Source organism: Lissotriton helveticus, chromosome 1_2, assembly GCF_964261635.1.
Source record: "Lissotriton helveticus chromosome 1_2, aLisHel1.1, whole genome shotgun sequence".
In the NCBI taxonomy this organism is placed as follows: domain Eukaryota; kingdom Metazoa; phylum Chordata; class Amphibia; order Caudata; family Salamandridae; genus Lissotriton; species Lissotriton helveticus.
Window position 1 is genome coordinate 88,515,232 of NC_136058.1, and position 25,439 is coordinate 88,540,670.

Below are 25,439 nucleotides of genomic sequence, written 5' to 3' on the forward strand. Positions count from 1 at the left end.
GGCAGCCATGCAGCCCTGGTCCCTTCCCTTAGGCGCTACGCAGGCTGTTGTTGCTGGGGGCCCCCTGTACACGGTTACTGTCCCGCTGACGTTTGGTGGCAATAGTGGGAGGTACTGCCTTCAGCCCTTCTCCTCCTATGGGGAACAGATCGTACAGTCTGTGGGACCTCTCCTCTAGGCAGCGCAAGCCGTCAGCGTCTCACCTCGAGGCACGATGGATATACCAGGGCCTGCACAAACTCTGCTGCCGTCGGTCCAGTGAAGGCACCACTCCTGCCCTATCGTTGTTGGATCTCGAGGGTGTGGTTAGTGCACGGAATCGTGACCGCCGGAGCTTGTCTTATTGTCCCTCCTGTGCTTTTCTGTGCTTCTCCTGATGCCTCTTACTGCCGCCAATGCGGTGTGTCACTCGCCGCGCTGCCTGTCTCTTTCACCTGCGGTTAATGCTCTGACCTGCGGGTATGTGCTCTGGTTCGCCTTGTTTACTTCCCAGATGTTTCCCGGGGCCCCCAAGCTGGTGTCCGGTCGGGCCGCCAACACTCCGGCTACTTTGATTATGTGCGTGGCGAGGGAGGATTCAGATACGACCAGGGCATTCGCCATCATGCAGCACCGCAAGCCCCTGCTGGCTCCTCGGTAATTGCCAGGCCACACGGGTAGGCTCAGCGGCTGTCGCTCACTCACCCAGCTGTCTGATGCTGGATTGGCCTGCAGTGCAGGAGATTCACAGCACCACCAGCAGCCGCCATTCGTATCCTCCTGCACTCACGTCTCAGCCAGCCCTGATCACGTATTCCTCCCGGCACGGCAATCACCTCCCTGGGCCTCTGTCACTCAGCCAGGGACATTTTCATCTCCGCGGCCGAGAGCTCGTTCAGCAGCTCCACTGCTTTTTTTGTCATTAGGTCACGGCCTGGCGCCATTTAAGACCTCACTATTTGTTTTTTTGTCGTTCCGTTGGGTGCTCGGCCGGCAGAGCCACACTAGCGGCAGCCATCTTGCAGCTCTGCTCGGCCACGCCCCCGCAGTTTTACAAGTCTGATTGGAGACTATTTGTCCCTGCCTTAACTTGGACATTTCAAGAAGCTACAGAACTCGTGCCCCTGATGGCAATCTCCAACAAAGCCATCAGTGCCATTCTTGCGAATGAAAATCATAGCCACTGGATTGTGCCAGTTATTGATTAATGATGATCTCAAAATCTTGGCTAAGATTCTGGTGAGTTCAAGAAAAAGAGGAGCTTTAGAGGGAAAAGCTAGTCAATAGGTCGCCCTCCACTCAGTATGCAGCAAAAACACAAAGACCTAGACTATGGAAGCACATGTGAAAATTCACCCTTCTTTAGAATATTTCGTTCGTTGCTATTCTTTAGCAAACATAACTGCCCTTGTTACATCATTAATTGGGGTAGCCAAAATATCTGGGGTTAGTGCTTAATTCAAAAAATTGCCTGATTCTCATACAGCAGTAAAATACAGTTGCGAGACCAATCATACCACACTTAATCTCGTGACAAAACAAATATAGTGATAAACCGAAAAAAAGTGGGTGAAAGCGAGATGGCACCTCACGGGCGCACCACCAAGCGGGGACCTGACTGGTACTCGTCAGGACTGCCCTGTTGTCATCATCGGTACCATCAAGCTTAGAACAGAAAATAGTGTCCAAATGCACAAAAGATTTGTGCAGAAAAAAGTGCAGTGAGCATAGAAAAGAATGACCAGTACAGTGTCAATCAACACATTAAAACGCTCATAACACAACACAGACACAATACTTTTATTCAATTTCTTGTGTTGTGTATGGAAAAAATAAAAGGAAAAAAGTAGAGATGGTTATCACCTATTTAACCACTCATACTTTTACTTGCCGACATGTTTCATTGCCTGGTAACTTGTAGGCAATTTCATCAGGGCGTCATGTATATTAAAGCCACTGCAGGTGGACCCACATGTCTTCGCAACTGTAAGTACATAAAATCCGCACCATTGTGGTTAACATAAAGCATCTAGTCCGTGTCTTACTCTAACACACAGTTGACTCTCTGATAATTACCCTCAACAGGCCATAGGTGCTCCTACCAGCCAGACGGGACGAGGTTGTATTTTAAAAGACAAGACAAATCGCAAAAAGTCGATTGTTCACTTCTCCCTTTCCGAATGCTATGGAGGTGGGAGAGACAAAACACCATACTTAGTTCGCATTTGAGCAAATGTGTATCTTTAAAACCATTGCTCACCTTTAACTACGTTATACACTGTGTATAACGTAGTTAAAGGTCTAGGTCTTTGTGTTTTTGCTAAGATTCTGGTGACCCAATTGAGCAAGATGATTCCCCCAACTTTTTAATGAGTCCCAAGTAGAGTTTTTTCTGGGTGGAAGTTCAAAATCATTATCAAATGTTAGCAACCTTGCTTTGGTGGCCTAAAGATGAACTAGAGGTAATATTTCTGCTTCCCCTGGATGCTGAGAAAGAGTTTGACCTAGTGGAATGCCGGTACCCCTTCTGTGTCATCTCCCAAATGGGTCTACAAGAGGACTTCCATTATAAGGACTACCTCGATATGAAGGTGCCACTGCCAAAATTTCCTGCGGTGGCTTCATCTTTGCTCTTTTCAAAAGAGACCTTCTTATGTTTCTCTTCCATTTGGCCCTCAAGCTGTTAGCAGCAGCAGTCCCTCTGTCTCACAATGTGAAGAGCGTACCTATAGAGGTCAGGTACCTAAAGGCCCTCTTCGGACTATATCTTGCTCCTCATGCCACATCCATAGTCTACCATCAAAGCGTTGATGTCTATCATCTCTTACATCTCCAAGTTATGTGGCTACAAGATCAGTCCTAGAAGTGCTCTGGTACCTGGGTGTCCAGAATTACAGCAACATCTCCCTCATGATTGAGGATAGCTTCCTTCCCCTGATAGCCCACACCATACAGGGCTTCCCAAAGTCGTTGCTGCTTAACTTATCCCTCTACACAAGGTACAGACAGTAAAAATGGTTGAGACCCCATGGTTTAACTATATGTTCAGCATGCTACCCCTACAGATACATGGCTCGTCCTGACTTGCATTGATTCAGATCAAATCCTACATCTGTACTGGTGCATGCTCAGACAGTGAGCGCCTTTGCCCTGGTCAGATAGTATGTCTGGGGCTTACAGCTGCCTGGCATGAGACTCTACAGTCTTGCCTTTTATCTGTTACAGGAGGTCTCATACTTGTGCACTTCACACAAGGCTCCATGGTGGCAACATCTAAAGTGCCACTTCCTGGGCTGCCTGGCCCTATTACTGCTTCAGGGGTATCTCGTCTCCCCTGACTGAGCAGTGTCCAGGAACCTAGTCCTTCATGACTGAGTCACAACTTAGAAGCACACCGACAAACTCATAGGCAACCACCCCAATTAGATCATAAGGCACTGTTTTGGCACAGTCATGTTACTGGATGCCTTAGAAAGAGTGGATCAAATGTTTGGTGGTGGGATCCAGAATGCGGATCAATAGTGGTATGGCCAACTAGTTAATTGTTTACAGCTGTCCACGAGGGCATCACCTGCCGAACCCCCCCACCGCCCCTTCCACCACCACAGTTCTCCTCTACTTTCAGGCTGTAGGCCCATTTCTTGGGGTGGTCTTTGGCTTACATGGTGTGCTCATCAAGGTTCTGCACATAATCCCCTTTTCAATGTGATTAGACTACGCTGCTCTTTGATCATGACAGGGTGCTCATTCTTAACTTTCTTTACTTCAAAATACTAAACGACTGTAGGCTCAAGGGGGCCCAACTTCTGCCACACGACCACTGCTGGAAATGTAATGCTAGTAACTGCAATCTGTTTCACATACTTTGTTTCTATCCAACCCTGGATGGTTACTGGTAGGATGTGTGGGCATATATATGCCCATTCAGCATCCTCTCAGTACATCCCTCATCCCAGCTGCGCAAGGAAGGCATTCCATGGGTGCTGCATGGGTGTTCCAATGCAACCTCCATGGTTTTTGATACATTTCCAGATTTACCAAACCTGGTAAATCTTGTAAAGTGCCAAAAATATACGCCTCCCACCCAAGAGAGGTGTAACAAGGAGAAATATCTTTATTTCCCCTCGTTTTTACCTCTTTGATTGTGTGGGGCATTCTGCAGCACACATAGAAAGAGGAAAAAGCCTATCAGGATTGTTTTTGTGCAGGAAGGTGCACCTTCCGGCACAGAGACAATCCTGCCTACATCACAGGCACCAACGCACCATGGTGCAGGGAAGCTTGAGTTGGAGCAAGGCTGCTGAAACAGCACCAGCACAGGGGGAAAGGACAGGAAAGCACCGTACTGTATAAATACGGGGCATTCCTGCCCTTTCCCTGCGGTGCAGGGCAGCCCAACTCTGCCCCAGAAAACTCATAAATATGCCTGAATGTTTTTATACGTGTAAGTGTGCATTGGTACTTTCGCTGCTATATCGCCATGATTTGTATTTATGTCACCCATTTCTTCCTCCTGCTTGGCATAGGGCCTGCTATGTGCTCTTACTTAAAAACACAAAGCTCCATTTAGACGTTTTGTAAAAAAAACGCACAAATCTTTCTCAGGTGCAATGATTCCATGCTTCTAAATGCATAATCATTAACACAGCTGGATCGAGGTGATTGAAAATGGTGTCTGATGTGTCCGTGGAAAACTGTACCTATAGGCCCGGGATGTTCGTATGAATGTCACGGTTAAGGCCTTAGGCTCGATTTGATGGCATTAGGTCTGCAGAAGGATCCAGGCATGAGCTGCACACTAATGGACAGGTCTCAAGGCACTTGTGCGTGGAGCGGATGGAAATGAGATTGAAAAAGACTGATGATTTACACCAAGCCAGGCCATGTTTGGTCACTGGAAATCACCATTTCAGTTAGTCCAGTAACAGGAGTCTTCACAGTGCTATTTTATTATTATTATTAGGAATAGTAGCATTCATTTTAGTTATAGCAGTAGAAATACTACTGGTAACATCAGTAGGAGGAGAAATAGTGGTAGTATAGCACTCCAAGAATAACAACAAAAACAAGTATTATTATTATTAATATTATTATTAATGTCATTATTATTGTTGTTGTTGTTATTATTAATGCTATTATCGCTGTTGTTATTATTACTAATTGCACCCACTACAACAACAAGGTAATTTCAGTTTTAGAAGTTCGTTTTTGGTACCCAAGTTCACTTCCAACATCACAAATCTTTGCAACCATGTTTTTAGGGACAGGGTAGAAAGATGCTTGTGATTTACCAATAAGTTGGCAGGGTATGCTCAGACGTGAGTCCTTTGCTCACTTTGCCACTGGATTCAATCAAGCCGGGCTGAAGACGTCTGAAATGCCAGAAACCGGTCCTCGGAAGCTTGTTTCCGGTCCAGGGAAGGCATGGCTTGGCAGTTCGGGCTGGACTGTTCCCATGAGGCACAGGGTCAGACTGATTTGCATATGGCCATGTCTGAACTGGGGTGGCAGAGTGGGCTAAAGAACGGTGATGGATTAAACCCAGATCTGTTGACTGGGTGTGAGTGTTTGATTGGTTCAAATGCTCCATCCATCACCACCCCCTTTTGTACCACTGTGATTTACCAAAGGCAACGTGAATATGCTCCGGTGAATCACTATTAAAGAGCGACAGACAAGACTGCCCCATCCCAGTGGCCAACAGCCCTGGGCACTCCTTCAGCCTCAGCATGTAGGGACGTGAAAATGTATAATAGCTGTGTGGTGCTGCACACCATCACTGGTGATGCGTCTCCTACTGTAGAGAAGAATGTGCTCTTTCCACCCATTGGCTGACTCTTGTATTAGAGTGTAATGTGACCTGAGTGCAGCTGTGAATGAGAGAGGTGTGATTCAGAATGCTGCTCCACACATAACTTCAGGTGGACCCCGCCTGCATTTGGAGGGCTGTAGAGCTCCCCTCCCGGCAGGGGCCTTCCATGCCTCCTCCCAAGTGGCATCCATGTGGAGAGCACTGATCGTAGGACATTAACTTGGTGAGACATAATTTGTGCACCCCCTTAGAGTTTCTAGGTTCCTTCATGAATCTATAATGTGGCTCAGAATGTGTGTACCTACCAAGAGCCTCTAGGTTGCAGCACTGCATCAGTAATAAGGCACAGGCACACAATCAAACGTGTTCATTTGCATACATTCCCACTGGCGAAAGGAAACATCCCTTCAAATTGCAAATAGCAATGTTACTTAAATGCTTTCATACATGCCCCACATACACACAGATCCCCAGCTTTCCCACTAAGGTAACCTTACCCAATAGGAAAATATGTATCAAGGCCAATTATCCCTGAACAGTCACCCTCAGGTACCCCTGTATTTTGAAATATTTTACACTATTTGAAGGGCTTTTTCTACTCCCTCTATTTATAAATGATTACCCCTCAAGTATTGTCATTGGTTCAGTTCCATTTACGCGAGGGAAATTGTATTAGAGGTCATACCATTTCAGAATTCTGTGCAGGTCTAGAACCAATGGCAGACTCCAACACAACATAATACACTTCAAACTGAGGGCAGAGAGTGATCATATTCTGATCATGTTATCTATATTTGTCCCGGTTTCTAATTTCAACCGGCAATTGCACCTGTGTAACATCAACACTTGCTTCTTCCACTGAATATATTGTCACTGCATGCCCTGCTCCAAAACATTGGCAAATGCCCATGGCGCCAACATTTAAAACACCAAGCAAGTTCTCTATAGCTCAGAAAAGAGGATGAGTGCTGCACAAAGCACTACTCATAAGTGTTAGTCCAAGCACATTATGAAAATCTCTTTCTGACTCACTCTAATTATTCACTGTTCATTTTTTTATCACGCAGCTTAGCAGTCAGTAAAAGCCCATTAGCACAAGGTTAATGTAAAAGGTTTAATGCTTTGTGTGTAATAGCTTGACCATGGTTTACCATAGAGTGCTAATTTTCCCAACTATTTTCAAATATTTCATTTCCTGCTATACCAGTGGTCTACTGTGTGTAACTCGTTCCATGTTGTGAAATTCTACACCATCGTAGTATCTATTCAATTCTAAGTGATTATTTTCAGATCGTCAATTTTTAAGGGATAACATGCTGATGGCTTTTCCAAACTGTGCTTGAAGTACATGATCTTTTATCTAGTGACTTCCAAAAAGGCTAAATGCTTTTCAAAGCGTCCAGTAGTGCATTCACCTTAATTAGAATCCCTTTAGTGCTTAATGTATTACAGTATTCAGCAGTTAAAACTTTACAGGTTGTCCTTTTCCCTTTTTAGGCAAAAAGTATTATTTTATGGCAAACAACATTGGCTTTTAGAATTGATGGCCTTGATACTTAAGTATTTCATAACTCCTGTCTAAAAATGTTATTGATAAAGAAATCCTTTGTTCTCTGAACCCATGATAAATTAGAATACGGCTTCATATTTCTGCCAATGCCGACTTGCAACAGATCTGTCCTGGGAATTGCAAGGCCCTCGCCCACACAGTCGTCATCGACCATTTCCACACCTGAGCTCATATGAGCTTAAATGGGCTACAACCAACATTTTGGGAGTGAGGGTTTTTGTGTCATTTTAGAGGGAGATACACGTTTCTAGTGTTAGAAAAAAGAAAATGTAAAACAATATTTATCATCCCTAGGTAGTATTTAATTTGTGGGTACCTTGACTGGAATGATAAGGTTACTAGAGATGTATTGGGGATAATAGTACCCTACCATCGACATGTTTCAGCCATTTATTCAGAGCCCTGTGGGTCTGTGGCTTTCTTCAGTATAGGTTCTTTTTAAATTACTCTTAGTAATATTAGGAAATAACTATGTGTAAAGCTTGCATGACAAAATCCTACCAATGATGATGCCGATACCAGTAGACATCAATATTGTTTTCAGATTCTATCCAAAGTTTAGACTACTTGTACTAAACCCAGGGGGGAGAGGGGGTGTCACGCTGCTGATAATTGTCAGGGGTGGACCACCGCCGGTGGCGGGACAAAGGAGGCAGGAACTGTAGTGGTGGCCTAACATTGACATTTTTGTAAGTAGAGCATTACAAGTGCCTGGAAATACCTATTTATGTTAAGGCGACTTCTTCCAGAAAATACTGGAGTTGCACTTAGAGAATTGAAAATGTCAACCAACATCAGCATCTGCTTTATTTATTCAGGATACAGAAATCAAGCAAAAATCATTAGAGCTATGTAAGAAAACATGCATTTATGTCGAAACTGTACCTGCTCTCTTACATGGCTTGCTGAAAACAAAAGCAAAATTGAGGCTTTTGCCGTGAATTTTTTTACAACCGGATGTTGAACACAACAAATGTATGTATGTGTTAATGAATCTCTATTTGGAAGAGATGCCCTGAGCACACCCCTTCCAAATAGAGATTTCTATGGTTTTCTAAACTCTTTTTGAGATTCTGTAATGTAGTGGTAACAAAGATCTATGATTTTGTGACTCACAGGCTTTAGAACCAGAAAATGACTTTGTACCTCAGGACCTGCAAGTGTTGAGTAAAACAGCTGCTGATCAAATCTGTGGTGGGGGAACCCTGACCTCTGTCAACTAGCTGACTGTCTGCTGAGCACTTAGCCAATCCATCGTAATGTGGAGAAATTAGAAATATGGATATTTCTAATGTAATTCTAAGTAGCAACTATAAACAATTGTTTTTGATCTTTCTCTGTTTCCATAGAAGGTGAAGCCGTTTAAAATATGTGTAGTTCAAGACTAATTAGGGTAATCATCTTGTAACATGGGATTAAATGTTTTGTGATTGGTCGTTTTATTAACCAGTAAATCATTGGGATTTTACTGTGTAAAATACATATAATCACTGCAACGTGATAATTTCCTTTCCTTGATCACACAAGTTTAGTATTCCTCAAAATGAAATGTTAACACACCCGCAACTAACAATGTGCAGAAATATTTTTGTTAGAAACCTACTCCTTAGACTCAGCCTTTAATTCTGTACATCCTCCCGTTTGTATTGTAGATGCAATACCTATTTAAGGTTCACTAATCTTTCTCCATTTCACTGTCATGCGACCATTCATCAGTAAAATTGTTTCCTGTTTAAACTGCTTTAATAGCAGAGCAAAAGAACTCCAGGGACTGCCTAGGGTGACTGATCAATTTAAATTGTCATGATGCAGAAAATATGTGCTATCTCGAGTCATCAATTGATAGTTGCTCTGCCTGCTCCTTAGCCTCCGGGGAAGGCTTTGTTCTCTTTGGACCATCAGACACTGTCCAATCAATAATCATCTTGAAGTGTCACAACCCTTGGAGCTGTAATTTTATCTTAAACAATGGTGCAATGGTATTTATGAAGCCAATTGACAAACTCAACCTTCAGAGAGGTAATGGGCTCAATCTACATCCAGCAAAATACATTGAAAGGCAGATAATGCATTTACATACCTCCCACAGCAAAGTAATTATTGCCCGCTTGTTTATGGGATCTTCTTCAATTAGTCTCCAAAATTCAGGCCCTTTTAGCGGAGCTGCAAAGAAGACAATATTCTAATCATTCACGTTGATTTCAGTCACTTCCGGTTTGGTCACAATAGATCACATTACATTTCGCATACCTTGCAGATCTTTGACCGTTGAGTAGATTGGATGGCTCCACTCACTCCAATATCCCGCTTCCCTTAGCATTGCACAGCGCACCCGGACAATGTATGCATTACAGAGGTCTGGCACATTAATAGTCATGGATTCAGTCTCCAGCGTGTCATAGATCTGTAAAAATCCTCTGAGACATGAAATATGAGCCTGCAAACAACACCGTCCACTCATTCATTACAGCTGCATTTGGCCTGTTATCTAAATCGGGTCTAGGTCATTTCTTGAGATTTTTACGTTTGCTTTGTAAAAATAAAAATGATAGATTAATTGAAATAGCGGCTGCTGTTGGAAACCAGAAAAAACACAATACAATCAGAGATAGCCGTGCTTGCTCAAGTCGTAGTTTCCATACTCAATTAAACAGAGGCAGACGTTCACCAGTAATCATTCAGAGACTGCCTCTTTCCTGATCAATATTTGAGTTTTCTGGAGTTTTTGAGGAACTTGATATGGGGTGGTTTATCATAATTTCTCCTGTGAAAAAACCCTCCTCTCCATAAAGGTGTTGAAAGTGGTAATATGAAGAGATATATTGATAGGTTTCATTTCTCCATGCCCCGCCCACTGCATACATTATGCTTATGAGTTAGCAGAATGTGTCTAACTACTGTTATATTCATTTATGCGTGTGACATTATTTCAGTCTTCTTAGCTTGGCCTGTGTGCCACCATTTTTGAAGCATTTCTCTTTCTGTGCGAGTTGCACTTGCTCATCCCCCTCCCGTAGGAATAGGAATATTCCACATGTCAGCAGTTTTGTCTCTCAGCTCACTGTGACTGAAACTACTAGCGAAACCCCTTATCACTCTGTTCTCATGTGCTGGAGATGCTAAGGCCTGGCTCCGTGTCCTTGGAGTCAGAAGAGAGAATGTTGCAATTCCAGGTGCAGATGCCTCTTGTATGAGGCCATTGTTTATCCTCTCCGGGGTCCAGTACTTTTCCAGTATGGGCGTGTTTTACTCTGCCTTTTTGTATTATAATGTGTTACTGTGATGATGTGAGTCAGTCCTCTCACCACACTCTTAGAGAGTGAGGTCAGACAGGGCCCTCTCATATGGGAGTTTGTGGCCTAATAAAATTACTTGTTTATTCTTCTCCACTGCCTGGCTGGCTTATTATATGAGAATGATAGATGAGTGAGGTAAGTCGCTCAGGTGGATTTGAGCCACGCTTATCAATATAAGTACTTGGATGTGCAGTAGACTTTTGAATTTAGGATAGGGGCAAGTGAACCAGATGTGGAACCTGTTTTCAGTCTTATAGACTACAGATAAAAACCACATTTATTTTCAACAGGCCATCACCCGCGTACATTACTATCTTGAAGATGCTCCTGTCTATTTGGAGCCCTTGGATTTCATTGTAATAGTGCATTCTTTCAGCTAGTATCGGTATTGTGAGGCATAAAGAAGAGAGATAATGGCCTCTCATGCCTTGTGCTGTGCCCGACCTGCAGTGCTGGAGCGAGACCTCTAGCAACCTTACTGGGTGCTTGTGGGAACCTATAGCCACAGAGAGTCCAAATTTGAGCCCCAAAACCAAATTTCTCTAGTCTATAACTCAGGAATAGCCAGTTAACTCTGTCAAAGGTTTTCTACTCATTTAAACAGAGCAAGATCATTAACTTTTGGTTTCTGTGAATGTTATGGATGATGTGCATGATCTTCTTAGTGTTGTTGCAAAAGTTTAGTCCAGCTAGTAATCCTGGTTGGCCCGGGTCAACTAGGCCTGGAATGAATGTGCTTAATCTGGTTACCAGGATCCCTATAAAGATCTTTGCATCAATATTCAGTAATGAGATGGGGCAGTAAGTGCTGCATTGAAGTGGGGTTTTCCCAAATTTGGGATTGAGATCACTACGACTCCCAACATGGAACAGGCTGTAAGGCCATGCTCTCAGAATGTGCTAAAGAATTTAGAGCCTGATTTAGGAGTTCGGCGGATAGAGTAACCCGTTTAACAAACTCTCAATCAGGCCCTTAGTCAGCACCGGACTAATTGTGCCACAGAATGTTTTCTAGAATATTGTCTTGTACCTACTGGCCTTTTCACTTGTGAGGGCCTGGTCCTTCATTCCATCAAGAAGCTGTCAATGAGAGAGCAGTCAGGACTTCAGTTTTATGTAACAATGTTTTGCATTTTCCATAGAGCAATTAGCACATCTTAGCCACTTAAACCTATCCCACAAAATCCCGGCTCAGGGCTTATAAGCCAGCATCTTGCCCACTCTACTGCCACCACTATTGAAATTTGGCTTAGCTTGGAGCATTATGCTTGTTTTCAAAATATTTGAGTTTTCCATAACCCTTTGAGGCACCCATCCTCTAAGGTATTTCATCCAACTCTTCAATTGTGTCTCTAAGTGCAAGCATTTTTTACTCCTGTTTATGTTTAGTGCCACAGAAACAGCAATCTGGTGCCCCCAAGCAACTGCTCTGAGGGGGTCCTGTGGGATACCATTTTCACATTTTCACTTCCTCATTAGCATTCTTTTCCAGATTCAGTTTTTAGGTATCTGCCAGGGGTTTTCTGACTGCCATATGCAGGCTTCTGGTATCTACCAGGGTGTTTCTGAGCATACCATTTATAAACCTCCATTGGTCCCTTTCCCAATTTGTCAGTGAAAACCCTATCTCCCTTGAGATGGGGGCTTGGTCCAATAAGACTATGCATCCTATTTCAGTAGACATTACCTTCTGTTGAATAGAGGGGACGACCAGGAAGTGACCTAACATAGAGTATTTTCAGTAAAAAGGGAAGACCAATGTTGAGTATAGCCCCCGCAATACATCTGTGGGTTCCACTTAAGCTAGCCAATTTGTTTTTGCTGTTGTAATGGTGCCCCAGCAGTCTGCCTTCAGAAGGGACCTATATCTGGCACTATTCATCGCCCAATTGAGGTGTCCTTAATGGAGCAAGGATTCAAGAAAACAAGACTTGCTCGGAGCAATCCTTCAATAACGTTTACTAACTCTTAAAACTGTAGATGAGACAAAACCAATATACAGCAAACACCGATACATGGGGAGAAAGCTTTACGCATGCTTAATTAATGTGGAATAAAATGCAATGTGACTAAAACCGCTTTAACTTGAAGAAAAAAAAAGGATTTGCGCATGTGCGAACCAGAATTACGTAGAGATTACACACATGCACAAGAAGGACTAACATGTGGTCTTGAGGCACCGCATGCCCGGCATCTGCTTGCTTGAACTTAAAAGAAAGCTACTTTTGTTAATGCTTTTGCTCAGAAAAATAATAATAACATGGGATAGAGTAGAAGTGGGTGGTGAACAGTGAGAATTATCTGTTTAACACCTTGGCTGCTAGAGGTTTTCCCCTCCTGTGCTGCATGCCCAGATTTACCATTGTTCATGACAAGGTCAGCTCGTCATAAGCACAGCTCCAGTGTGCCTCATGACGAGCTGAGCTCGTCATGAGCATGGAAAGGGTTAAGAAAATAACATCTGTTTATGATTCTTTTATTAATAGTGTGCATTTGGGCGTGTTACGCCTATGATAAAAGGAGAAAATGGTGCAGGATGACAATGAGTCGCACATGCTCAGTGGATTCGTAATGTGACCCTATGACCGGAAAACTGAACGTCTGCCAGACACCAAGGACAGAAGACGTGGGAAAGAGAAGACGTGTATCCCTTGTCTATGGAGCCTGTAGTAAAATAATTATTAAAATGGCAGCAATATATGTATAGGAAAGGAAATTGTGAATGAGCCAAAGGGAAAGGGTTTGTGAGACAATAGTAGCTTAATACAAATGAATATGTCAGCATAGTGTGATGAGATCTCCCCTAGCCCTGTGCAATCATATTCTGAGTGACTTAGAATATTAGAGTAGAAAATTGAGGGTCAAGCCAGATTGAGCTGCTGGAGAGAACAAGAGAGAAAGAAGAAGAGAGCAGATTGGGAAGATTCAGATCCGAATGACAGCCTGATTAGAAGATTCCGGGAGAACATCGAGAAGGGGGAGAGTGTAAGAGAGGGAAGGGCCCTGGTGCGTCAGGTTTTGTAGAGAAGTCTAGTAAGTATTTGTCCTGTCCTGATCTTGTCCTATAGTCTTTGTCTCCTAGTTCTAACTCAGGAGACCTCCACCAGTCCTTTGGCCAGAGGGTTGGTGTTCAATATTTCTAATAGGTAAATATTATTCTATCTCAAAATGTGGATATTCTCTTGCAAAGGTATTTTGCTTTGTGCCTTCTGTCTCTACATCTATCCACTCCTATGCAATGATTTGTTGAATGAAGTTGTGTCATTTGTTGTATTTGCTAATTGATTTTTTTCTCCCAAATGAAGAATGATGGAGTTTGCACTGCATTTGTATTATTGAGTATTCAATGTACGACAGAAATCTTAGATAAAATGTATGAATCTTACCCAGAGTCTGTGGATATTTGACTGAGATTACTGAATTAGTTGGATATCTGATTATATCACCATCAACTAACTCAACTAATGGTCCATCGACCAGAGGAAAGAGTGTTGATCTGTGAAAGATTAGTTAGGTATTAAATATTGTTCTACATTGTTTGTTATTACAGAAACCTAACTAATCAAAATGTAAGTGAATTATAAAACTTGACCCCCATGGTTCTGTCAGGGAGTGTGGAAGAACATTTGGGTAAATGTATATGGGCCCCAATAAATATTTGTTTGTGGAATCTTTTATCCCTGGCCTTTCAGCTGGATCAATGTCCCCCTATGACCACCTCTGCTCTCCCTAGTTTGTTGCTATTATTTCTGTCAGGATGATCTCTTTAAATCATAAAGGTTTAGAACTACCATTGAGTATGAGTTGACCTTAAGTTCAAACATCAACCATTTGCCTTTGTTGTCTGAAGTCACTTGCATGACCTCCCACTTACAATTTTGTGAGATATAAATTGCTATTCCCCCTGTTTTCGGTCAGCTCTGAGGAGAAGCACTTTCTCTGGAACCATTAGGATCTCATGTAGAAGCAGCCATGTTTCAGAAGGTGTGGTACGGGGGGTATGGGCTATATGAGACATATATCCCTCTGTGATGCCTTCAGCATGGGCAAGCTGGCCAGCCCCTTGTAGGGGGTGTTTAAGCTATTCGTGTTAAAGCTAGCAATTTTCATGGTTGTTTTTAATGAGGAAACATTGCTCTAATCTCTCTATTGTTTGGTACCATGAGTCATATGGTGATATTGTTCATCTCAAGTGTGGCATCCATGATGAGCCTTACATATCCAAGCCAGATGATGTATCCCTCACCTTGACATAAACCCCAACTCAGAACTTAAATACTGTTGCAACTTATAGGGTTAGCCCATTGGTTCTATTCCTTAACTAACCAACTTGGAGATGTCTAATTCACTCTTCTCCCGCATAGACAGTTAAACTATTTATAGAGTATACTGTTAGCCCCCCTGTAGACCTCTCTTGCGGCTGCCAATATATTGTCCTTAACTACATAGAACTGTGCTCTAGTGAGGATGTAAGCTGCCCCTTATTTGCCCACAGCGTAGCTACTTCTGCGTGCTCTGTTCAGCTCTACAGGGCAGGTTTTGTTGGGCCAACTCTGCTTTTACACAGCTTCTGCAGATATTCCTGAGTGTCATGGTCTTCTGCCACTTTTGGCACCTCTTGGATGATACAATCTAATGTTGTTTCCTAATAAACAGATCTCAAGTTCATCCAGTTTTCCCTAGAGCACAATTTCTAGCTCCAGGATCACAATGAACCCTTGTTTGTGGAACCATTGTTCTTCCTCTCTGTCATCCTTATTCCCTTTTTGTAGTCACCTGAAAATGGAATCCATATAGTTTCTGATGCCAAGGGCATTATCAAATCTTCCCTCAGGTGAGTGTGGGGGTTTCTTCAGTAGCACGTGTGTGTCTGTATCCGTGGCTTGCCCTATTTTAGTGTTGTAAATTTCATCAACATGTCTTCAACTGAATAGTTGTTTACCCCATCACTGTTTCCATGTTGTGATGTCAACTTTGGAGGCTTTGGCTGCCCCTCTGTTGGGAAATTTGCCTCACTTGTTCTTCAGTACACATGGATCAGTGATACCAGTGACCTCCTGCCTCTGTATTGGCCCCACTATTATAAACCAATGTTTCACTCAACCAAAGAACTCTTGTCCCATGGCACGGGTGAGGTAACCTTCCCTGTGGATTTGTCGTGCTTCAGCTGCAATTTACTGGACATGGGGGACCATCAGTAATTGTTGATATTGTAGGAGTCAGTACACCGTAGATTCTGCTCTGCCAGTGCAGTCCATGAACTGAAGTTTAATCCAGGGATTGGAGAGTAGGGAAAGCACAACCTACACCACCACCAACTTGATCCTTAAATTGAGCTTTACACAGTGTTATACACAGGATATGAAGTTTGTGTTCTTAATATAGCATTGCAAATCTCAGTTACTTGGGATTCGGTGAATGGAATTTGATGACACCTGAAGAACATACACATTATTTGAATTTGATTGCCAGCCAATGAGTAGACATTTCAGCCTACATTGATTCACTTGCCCACAACGAATGTTCAATTAGTTTTAAACCCAATAATTGTCTAAGAATTCCAGAAGTTGCCTACACAATCTCATCCCAAGTATATATCTCTGTAAATACCATCATCAGTACATTATCAACCACATAAATGTTGTTTGAACTACTGATATGAAACCACAAAAAGGTTTCATTTGCATTAAGATAATTGTCATTACATTCTTCTAAAATCATAAATATTTAAAAATGTTGTGGTTATTGGGACAACAGGAAAAAACACCAGATGCCATTTTGAGGCAACTAACATTAGTAAATTCAATAGGCTGCTTTTTATTATAAATATGTTCTACCTTCCAAGTGCCTTCTTTCCCATCTGCTGAATATTGAACCTGAAACCGAAGGTCATCCACCGGAAGGTTCGGTCTTTTCCAGCTCACATTCAAGAGTCTAGCTTCCACAGCAATTTCAGCACTGATGTTTGAAGGGGGTGATGGTTTTACTGCAAATGTAAAGATAATATATACAGTCAATCAGTCAAATTTGCTTTATTCGAGGTAAAAAACTCATAAAAGCATAAAACATTTAAAACCATTACATCCACAGTAACAAGTTTTTAAAACATATTTACAACCTTAAGAACATTTTTTAAAATGATAAAGCATCGTGACATCAGTAATGTTAAAATTCATCAGTAAAACCTAAAATTCATACAGTTATTTAGCCAGTATAAGCACAAGAAAAAGACCGAGTTCTCATTAGCTGGGAGAGCAGACAATGGCCTAAGTTCATTTCATCAAGCCTACTATTATACAAGAGATTTCCTTCTGATAGCCCATGCCCAACCCAAGATCTGCATCATTCAAGTTCCGGCGTTCTACCATTTCCCAATACTTTGATTTTATGGTTGCTTTTGTCGGGAACTGGGCCTCCTCTGGTTTCTCCCAGAACTCATTCATGCCTAGATTCCCTAGCATTCTACTCAAGTCCCCCAACCAGCCTATCTTATGGAACGTGTCGCAGTTAATTACATCCAGAAAGCCCCTTGCGTAAAGAGCGAGTTCGGGGGTGACCCAGATACGCCGCCAATATAAAATGGGTCTTAATCTAGCCATGTCTGAAATGGCTTTCCTACCTAACTCACAACGCAGAGGCTTCATGGGTGTACTTTTAGGGAGGCCGATAAGATTTTGAAGGAATTTGTTCTCTTCGAGCGTTAGTGGTGCTAGATTGCCGTAACCCCAGAGCTCTGCGCCATAAAGCGCTGAGCTAATGGCTTTGGCCTCATATACTTGAAGTGCCGGTGCAATAGGTTTGGTCAAAGACCTTTTGTGTTCGGCACTTATAACACCAGTGTTTTGGCGGAATTTGAGAGCCGCCATTTCTGTGTGTTTCCCCCACTTTGCGCCCTTAGCTATGTGGATACCCAGATAAACAAAGTCCGAAACCATTTCTACCTTTTGGCCATCCATGAAGAAATTCCCTCTGAAGCTGGAATGGGGGTTAAATGTCATGAGTTTGGTTTTGGCTACATTTACTTCAAGCCCATGATCAGTGCAAAAACCCTCGAAGATATTCAAGGCACGCTGGAGGCCGCTGGGGGTTTTAGATAGTATGAGCGTGTTGTCTGCAAATAATAGGATTGGCGTTTTCACACCATCCAAAGTTGGAGCATCTACAGAAGCAGACAACATACGCTCCACTACTCCATTAATGTAAAGGGAGAAAAACATCGAGGCCAAGGCACAGCCTTGGCGTACCCCCCGTTCTACCGGGAACTCGTCAGTTACTTGCCCATGTCTCCCCCACTGAATCTTTGCAGAGTTTGACTCATGCAGTCTCATCACTAACGATAGAGTTTCAAGTGGCATACCCATCTCAGCTAGGACTTTCCAAAGCAGGGAGCGAGGGACTAGGTCGAAAGCTGCACGTAAATCTATAAAGGCAGCATAAAGACTGCCCTTCGCCAACTGCACTGTCTTCCAATGCAGCACCGTAAACCGAAAGATCTGGTCTGTCGTGCTGGTCAGTTTACGAAAACCTGCTTGATGAGAAGATAGAACATTATTTTCTTCCTCCCAGGTCATGATTTTTGCCAGGGTCATTTTACCTACGACCTTCTGTACTGTGTCTATAAGGCTGATGGGCCTGTAGTTCCCTGGTGAAGTTGTGTCCCCTTTTTTGTATACAGGGATTATTACCTCCCCCAGCCAAGACTTTGGTACCAGTGCCCCTAACACTACTGCATTAGCCAGGTTCAGGATATACTTGCCCCAGCATGATTTCTCATGGAGAAAAACATCCGCAGGCACCCCGTCTGAACCTGGAGCCTTAATAATAATAATAATAAACACCTTTTATATAGCGCCTGGTTACACTAGGCAACAGTGTGTCCCCTTGCCCCGTGTAACTGAGTCCAAGGCCACTGCTACATCCGCGTTGATGAAAGGAGGAGCTTGAAATGCAGCAGTGGCCACAGACTCCCTGTTCATGTCCTCCGGACGGCACCTGTATTGGGGCCCGAAGTAGTCCAACCAGCTACTCTGGGAGACATGGTTAGAGGGTGGTTCTGGGAGACCTCCTTTTCCCCACTTAACAATGTTCCAGAAAAATCTGGAGTCTTTGTCAGAACTGGCAGCTTTGAGATCTTGCCAGTGCTGCTCGTCCCATTGCTTCTTGGCTATAGATACACTGGACTTGTACTTCAGCTTTGCTTCCCTAACGGCGGTTGGGTCTTTGCTCTTAATGGCCATCCCCAGAGAAGTTCTAGCTGCCCTACATGTAGCGTTGTACCACCCCGCTACATGTGGTTGACTTTTCTTGCCCGGCTGCGAGCGTACTACCCTGTAGAAATGGCCCTTTATCGAGCTAAAAAATTCACAGTGCAGATTAGTGATCTCTTCCATATCTGTTCTGCTCCCCGATCCCGACTTAAAAATTATTTCCATAGAAGAAGTGGTGAGATCCAGATCTTTGCTAATACTTTGTAGCGCCTCATGGTTAGCCACAATTTGGGGCCACTTTACCCACCTCATATCGTTCGTTGGGACGATCTCCGCTATCGCTTCTATTATGATATTTTGCCCCTCAAGGCCCCCCCCACAACAGGTGAGTAATACAAAGGGGGTTGTGGTCACTCTCTTGTCTACTGACCACCCTCGTGTCTTTCATCAGATGCCAGATCGTTAAGCTGCAGATAACATAGTCAATCCGGCTTTGCCAACCGCCATTATCAAAGGTGTTTGCCCCTTGCCCATCACTCGGTGTCCTACCATTCAAAGCTCTAAGCCCCCTTTCGCTACATAGGGCGTTCATCTGAATTACTTCTGTTGACCATCTACTCACAAGTTTTAGATCCAGCTTAGGAATCCCCCATTCAGTGTCTGTATCTTCTCCTCATTGCCAGTCTTCTACAGAAAGGGGCTCGAAGGTCATGTTCATGTCCCCGGCAATTAATATGTTGTTCTCGCTTGGCTGGGCACCGATCAGATGGTCAAGTGCAGCCAAGACCTGGGATTTCCCCCCATCAGGACCTCTTCTATACAGGTTATAAATGTCTAGGGGTTCCCCCGAAGACATACTAAGCCTAATGAGCTGAATGTCATTAATGCCTGTAGGGAGCTCTGCTATCTTGTCAAAGAGTGCCTGCCGAGCCCAAATGGTTAGACCCCCTTTCGGTCTTCCCTTAGGGCCTTTAACGGCCGGGACAAAAAAATTAAGGAAACCCAAGAGATACAAAGGCTCACAGGCCCACGTCTCTTGGAAGATACAGACGTCAAAGCCATTTATAAATGACGCCCATTCTGGTGAGTACATTCTGGAGCCCAGTCCCGCAACATTCCACAAGACTATTCTACCCCCAACCCCGCTAGAATCACCCCCCAATGCTGCGGTGGCTAGCGGCTGGACCCCTGGGCCACATATGCTTCGCGGATCACAATCTCCTGCTGGCTCCTTATTGGCTACGCCAAATTCATTCCTCCCATCTAGGCTGGCCACATCGACTTCTGCGATGGTAGAGCCTACCGAGCCTGGATATTCAGCCCCCTCTACCCTTCTACATTTCTTTAGGTGGTTCCTACCCTTGGGCCCCTGTTGGACAATTGACAGCTCTCCTGTCCCGCTAAGGGGTAGTCAATCGATGGAATTAAGTCTGGATCTATGTGGCCCATTCCCATTCTCTCTTGGAGACATAGCTATTGCTAATGAGAAAGGTAATGGGGGGATTTTCCTCAACTGGATGCCCAAATTGGCTTGGCGGCTTGATCTATACTCCATCTTGAATAGGTTCTCTGCTAAATTATCAGACACCAGGGTTAGTTCAATTACATCATGCGTGGCCCCGGAGTGGCTGACTCTCCTAGCTCTAACAATGTCTTCTCTAATAATCGACCGGCACCCTCTAACATGCCTTAACCAATGGATGGCCTTATTCGTCAAAGAATCTACCCCCTCCCTCATTCCATTGGTTCGTTGTTGGCACTTGGGCACATTAGTCATTTATATAGTGTTCGTTGCAAAAGTACCCGGTGCATGTAAAGGGTGCTCAGATGGTTCCATACTATGACTTATTGGTCTTTTAAGGGAAGTTAGAGTATCATTGAGCAGAGCCCCAGGTGGCATTCCTGGCCCATTCCGTGGTTGCTGCCCTGGGGGCCTCTCCTCCCTATGGGTCCCCCCTGGGTCCTCTGGGAGCTGTCATTGTACCTGCTTGCCACCTTGGATTCCCTCGCGGGGGACTTCAAGGTGTTTGCAGTCGAAGTCGAATTAGGGGCAGTGCTTGTGATGATTGCACCCCCTTCAACCTGAGCAGGCCGAGGCAGCTTAGTGTTTGTAATGCCATTTTTCCTAGCTACTTGTTTAGTACCCTGGGCGTTGGTTGGATATGCAGTGAGTATGTTGGGGAAGGGCAAGTGTTGTTGACAAGTGGCACATAAATTGCCATTTGGAATGGTAGTTAGATTTAGAATTAATTTGTTCATACCCTCTATCTCATCTCTTAATAGGGAGACCAAGTTGGCCAGATCGCCAATAGCGCTAAAGTTTACAGCTTGTGGCTGGGAACCCTCCATTCCGTTGTTAATGGTTTCTCCTTCTTGCTCCTGCTGGATTTCAGCCAAAACTGCAAACCTATTGGCACATACTATTGGATCGTTGGAAATAACGGGTACAACCTGTGGGTTAACCACACTCACCTCACTCCCTTCACTTAGGAGCGAGTCTCCCCTTCGCCCCTTTGGCCGGTTGTCTTGGCCAAACTGATCAAGAGGAGCCGCCTTTTGCTTAACACTCGCTCTAAACATTTCGGGGATTACGATAGCTGGACCAGCCGCCTCTTGTGCGTTAAAATTTGGATCCCCTACCACCCTTGCCACCTTATCAGTTTGTGGATGCCCCACGTCAGCAGTTAAAATGTCTTGGCAGTACTCAATGATAGTGTCAATATTATTGATTATGCAGTTCAACCCCGCATGGTTAGGCGCTCTCTTTGCTTTCTTCTTTTTAACCTGTTTTTGGTGTTTAGCAGCCTCTGTAGCCTCCCTCCCTCCATGGATTTACGCTTGCCCATTTCCACTTCACGACAGGCGAATGAATCCCAAACAGATAGTCAATGGTACGACACGCTGTACCTTTATAGATGATGGGGCGTCACGTACGGCTTCTTTGTAGATAGTAGAACAAGGGGGGCAATAGGGGTGTTAGAGTAGAGGCCCGTCCCATCCTCTGTTGTCCCCGGACAGCCACAGACGGCCCACCCTTTGCCCGGGCTTAGCCCGGCGCAGATCCACGAGCGGTCCCGCGCTGCGGGAGGCGGAGGAGTTCAAATAGTGGCAGGTGGATGAGTGGGCGGTCTTCCGCCCAGGTGTGCAGCGCACGGACTCCTGGGCAATGGAGTCCCGTGCAGTTGGCAACAAGCGTGTACCCTTGTCTGGAAACCCCTCCTGAGGCGGCAGAGAGCTCAGATGCCAGAGAGCTCAGGGCAGCGAAACGGGACCCGCGCCAGCGGGTTCAGCGAGGTCTTGAAGGCTGCCGGTGGTGACGGTCGTTGGGTGGGCGGTCCTCCGCTCAGGTGTGCAGCGCACGGACTCCTGGGCAATGGAGTCCCGTGCAGTTGGCAACGAGCGTGTTCCCTTGTCTGGAAACCCCTCCTGGGGCACTAGAGAGCTCAGATGCCAGAGAGCTCAGGGCAGCGAAGCGGGACCCGCGCCAGCGGGTTCCGCGAGGTCCTTAAGGCTGCCGGTGGTGACTGTGGTTGGGTGGGCGGTCCTCTGCTCAGGTGTGCAGCGCACGGACTCCTGGGCAATGGAGTCCCGTGCAGTCGACAACGAGCGTGTTCCCTTGTCTGGAAACCCCTCCTGGGGCGGCAGAGAGCTCAGATGCCAGAGAGCTCAGGCCAGCGAAGCAGGACCAGCGCCAGCGGGTTCCGCGAAGTCTTGAAGGCTGCCGGTGGTGACGGTCGTTGGGTGGGTGGTCCTCCGCTCAGGTGTGCAGCGCACGGACTCCTGGGCAATAGAGTCCCGTGCAGTTGGCAACGAGCGTGTTGCCTTGTCTGGAAACCCCTCCTGGGGCGGCAGAGAGCTCAGATGCCAGAGAGCTCAGGGCAGCGAAGCGGGACGCGCGCCAGCGGGTTCCGCGAGGTCTTGAAGGCTGCTGGTGGTGACGGTCGTTGGGTGGGCGGTCCTCCGCTCAGGTTTGGGCAATGGAGTCCCGTGCAGTTGGCAACGAGCGTGTTCCCTTGTCTGGAAACCCCTCCTGGGGCGGCAGAGAGCTCAGATGCCAGAGAGCTCAGGCCAGCGAAGCGGGACCCGCGCCAGCCGGTTCCACGAGGTCTTGAAGGCTGCCGGTTGTGACGGTCGTTGGGTGGGCGGTCCTGGCCTGGCCCAGTATACTTCAATGCATTTTCAAATGTTTTCAGAAACTAGTCATAGCACACATACCATTAAATACAGTGTTACATTTTAATTTCAGATAATAGAGCTTAGATAATCTCATAATATTAATATATGCGATGAGTCACATGGGTACAAGAGGCTTTGTTCCCTGATACTCAAACTGTATGTCATTGGTAATGCACTTAACCTATGGTGTCACTCTGCTTTGAGAAGTGTACAATAATCAATTCAATCTTGCTATATTGAACATTTCAAAAGCAAAAACTACAAGTTAGTTTTCCCCTGTGTTTAACATGTAAAATTGAGGTACATATAGGATTTAACCTGTATAACAGCAATGTTTGTTTTCTCAATAGAACCAACATTATGTATAAAGGGATTTATATTGCCCTGCCCGTCTCATCCTACTTCGCCTTTCCCTTTGCTCTCTAAAGCTAGTTAGATCACTCATATCATGTTTTCTACTTGGAGAAGGCTGAACACTTTACTGTCTACAACAGTTTACTTTTCGCTCTTTTTGTTTATTTTGTTTGTCATACTTGTTTAAAATGTGTTAATGCTAATCGCAGCTCACATACCACTAGCATGATAGTTGTAACCATTTTTTGGTCCTAAGAAACATACACAATCCCCAGTTCATGAGTAACATGCACATTCCAATTCTGGAAACACACACATACAACTGACAATTAATAAATATACCCTGCCCAAACTTTGGGTAAAGGTAGAGTGGTATGTAGGGATAGGTGAAATTGCATTAGGTTTTACTGAACATTAAAAATATAGTTCGTTTAGGCACTATCCTCCATGAAAATTGCAAATGACATATACCCTACTGTAAAAAGTCACACAAGATAACTGCTCCATGTATTGGCTGGTAATGGTGGTTAAATATTTGCTTGCGTTTTGCCATTGCGTTAAATAGTTACAACATTTGATGTTCAATGTATTGGGGAGTCGTCTACAGGAAAATTATTTTTGAGGTATGCAAGTGTATATTAAAGTCACTAAAGAAATCAGCTCAATGCATTTTCAATACAGTTTCTAAAATCACACAATTAACGTTACAAGCACAGCATATACAACAACAGCACGCATCCAGATTCACATATCCCTCCAGACATTTTCAACTCAAACAAGTCTCTTGGGTGGGAAATTGTGCTCGAAACAAGGCCTAATAAAAATTAAAAGTTGAACGAAATACAGAACACACAATGATAATGTAATAATAGATTTATGTGAGACTATGCTTACATACAAATATTTTGTCCTGGCCTAAAGATGTGTCTCAAGGAAAAATGATTTTGAGAAAAAAGACAATTGAAGAATCAGGTTTTTGATAGACTCAGTTCATTAAAATACAACACTATCACAACTTGCCAAAACATTTTCCTTATAATTAAAATAATAATAATATCTTGTTATTTTAGATGGGATTACACACTCCCTGTTGTATATTTGACGGATATTACAAGTCATTGAGGAGTCCTGTAACCATATGTAGGAATGAAGCCAAGGGTTGACTTCCTTTCAAGGTGATGAAACTCAGATGTAACTGGCAATATCATTGAAATGTATGGCAGAGGCATTCTATTCTTATATAACATGGTCACACTTTGCCCTTCACACAAACTCCTTAAGTATTTGGGTCCTGATTCCTAAAGGTAACTTACAATTTTGAGTTTCTTACTATAGTAAGTAAGTTTACTACTTTTTGCTTATTTACAAAAAAAGAACTATAAAAACAAAAGTAGTAAGTCCAGCATCACATATGGCCAATCACTGATACTTCCCTTCCATAGAAAATAAAGGATGTAGGGAATTTAAATAAAACCCTAAATGAAATAGAATTAAATTAAATGGGATTCTTTAAAATTGTTAAAAATATAAGCACATGAAATTTAAGATAAAACAATATATTAAAATGTACCTGTATTTATGATTTAACTACAATACATTTTAATGCCATCTTTTGAAGTTGAAATATGTATGTAACAATATTTTTTTAAATATAACTAAATTCATTATAATTAATTATATACATCACTATAATGAATGGATAATAGTTTTTTCTTTTTATGTAATCTTCACAAAAAGAATTTTCATTAAATGTTCATATTTCCATTAATTAAAGATTTATTTGTTTTATTTATTTCAACGTTTACTTACCTCCGTTCATCCATATTCCGGTGTTTACTACCCCCCACCGTGCCCTCCCCCGCCCCAAGAAACTCCCTCGATGGGCCGCTACTGGGCATCGGAGATGCGTTGTGTAGCGATGATTCCTATGAGGCTTGCGATGCAAGGTGGTCATCAATGCAGGGTTGCAATGTGAAGTTTCGCGTTTGGGATGCATCGTACGGCAGCAGTTCTGAGAACCGGCGTGCTGCCATGCGAGGTCCAAT

General features: G+C 43.9%; 1 protein-coding gene across 1 annotated transcript in view; it reads right to left on the reverse strand.

The window, feature by feature from the left end:
* The window catches only part of LEPR (leptin receptor), a 589,765-nt gene that overhangs the window by 133,916 nt on the left and 430,410 nt on the right, over window positions 1–25,439 (reverse strand). Inside the window, exons 9-11 of the mRNA XM_078668979.1 lie at window positions 16,495–16,643; window positions 9,612–9,765; window positions 9,442–9,524 (exon numbers count right to left, since the gene is read on the reverse strand). Of these exons, the coding sequence (XP_078525105.1) occupies window positions 9,442–9,524; window positions 9,612–9,765; window positions 16,495–16,643 (386 nt within the window). The remainder of the gene's footprint in view (window positions 1–9,441; window positions 9,525–9,611; window positions 9,766–16,494; window positions 16,644–25,439) is intronic.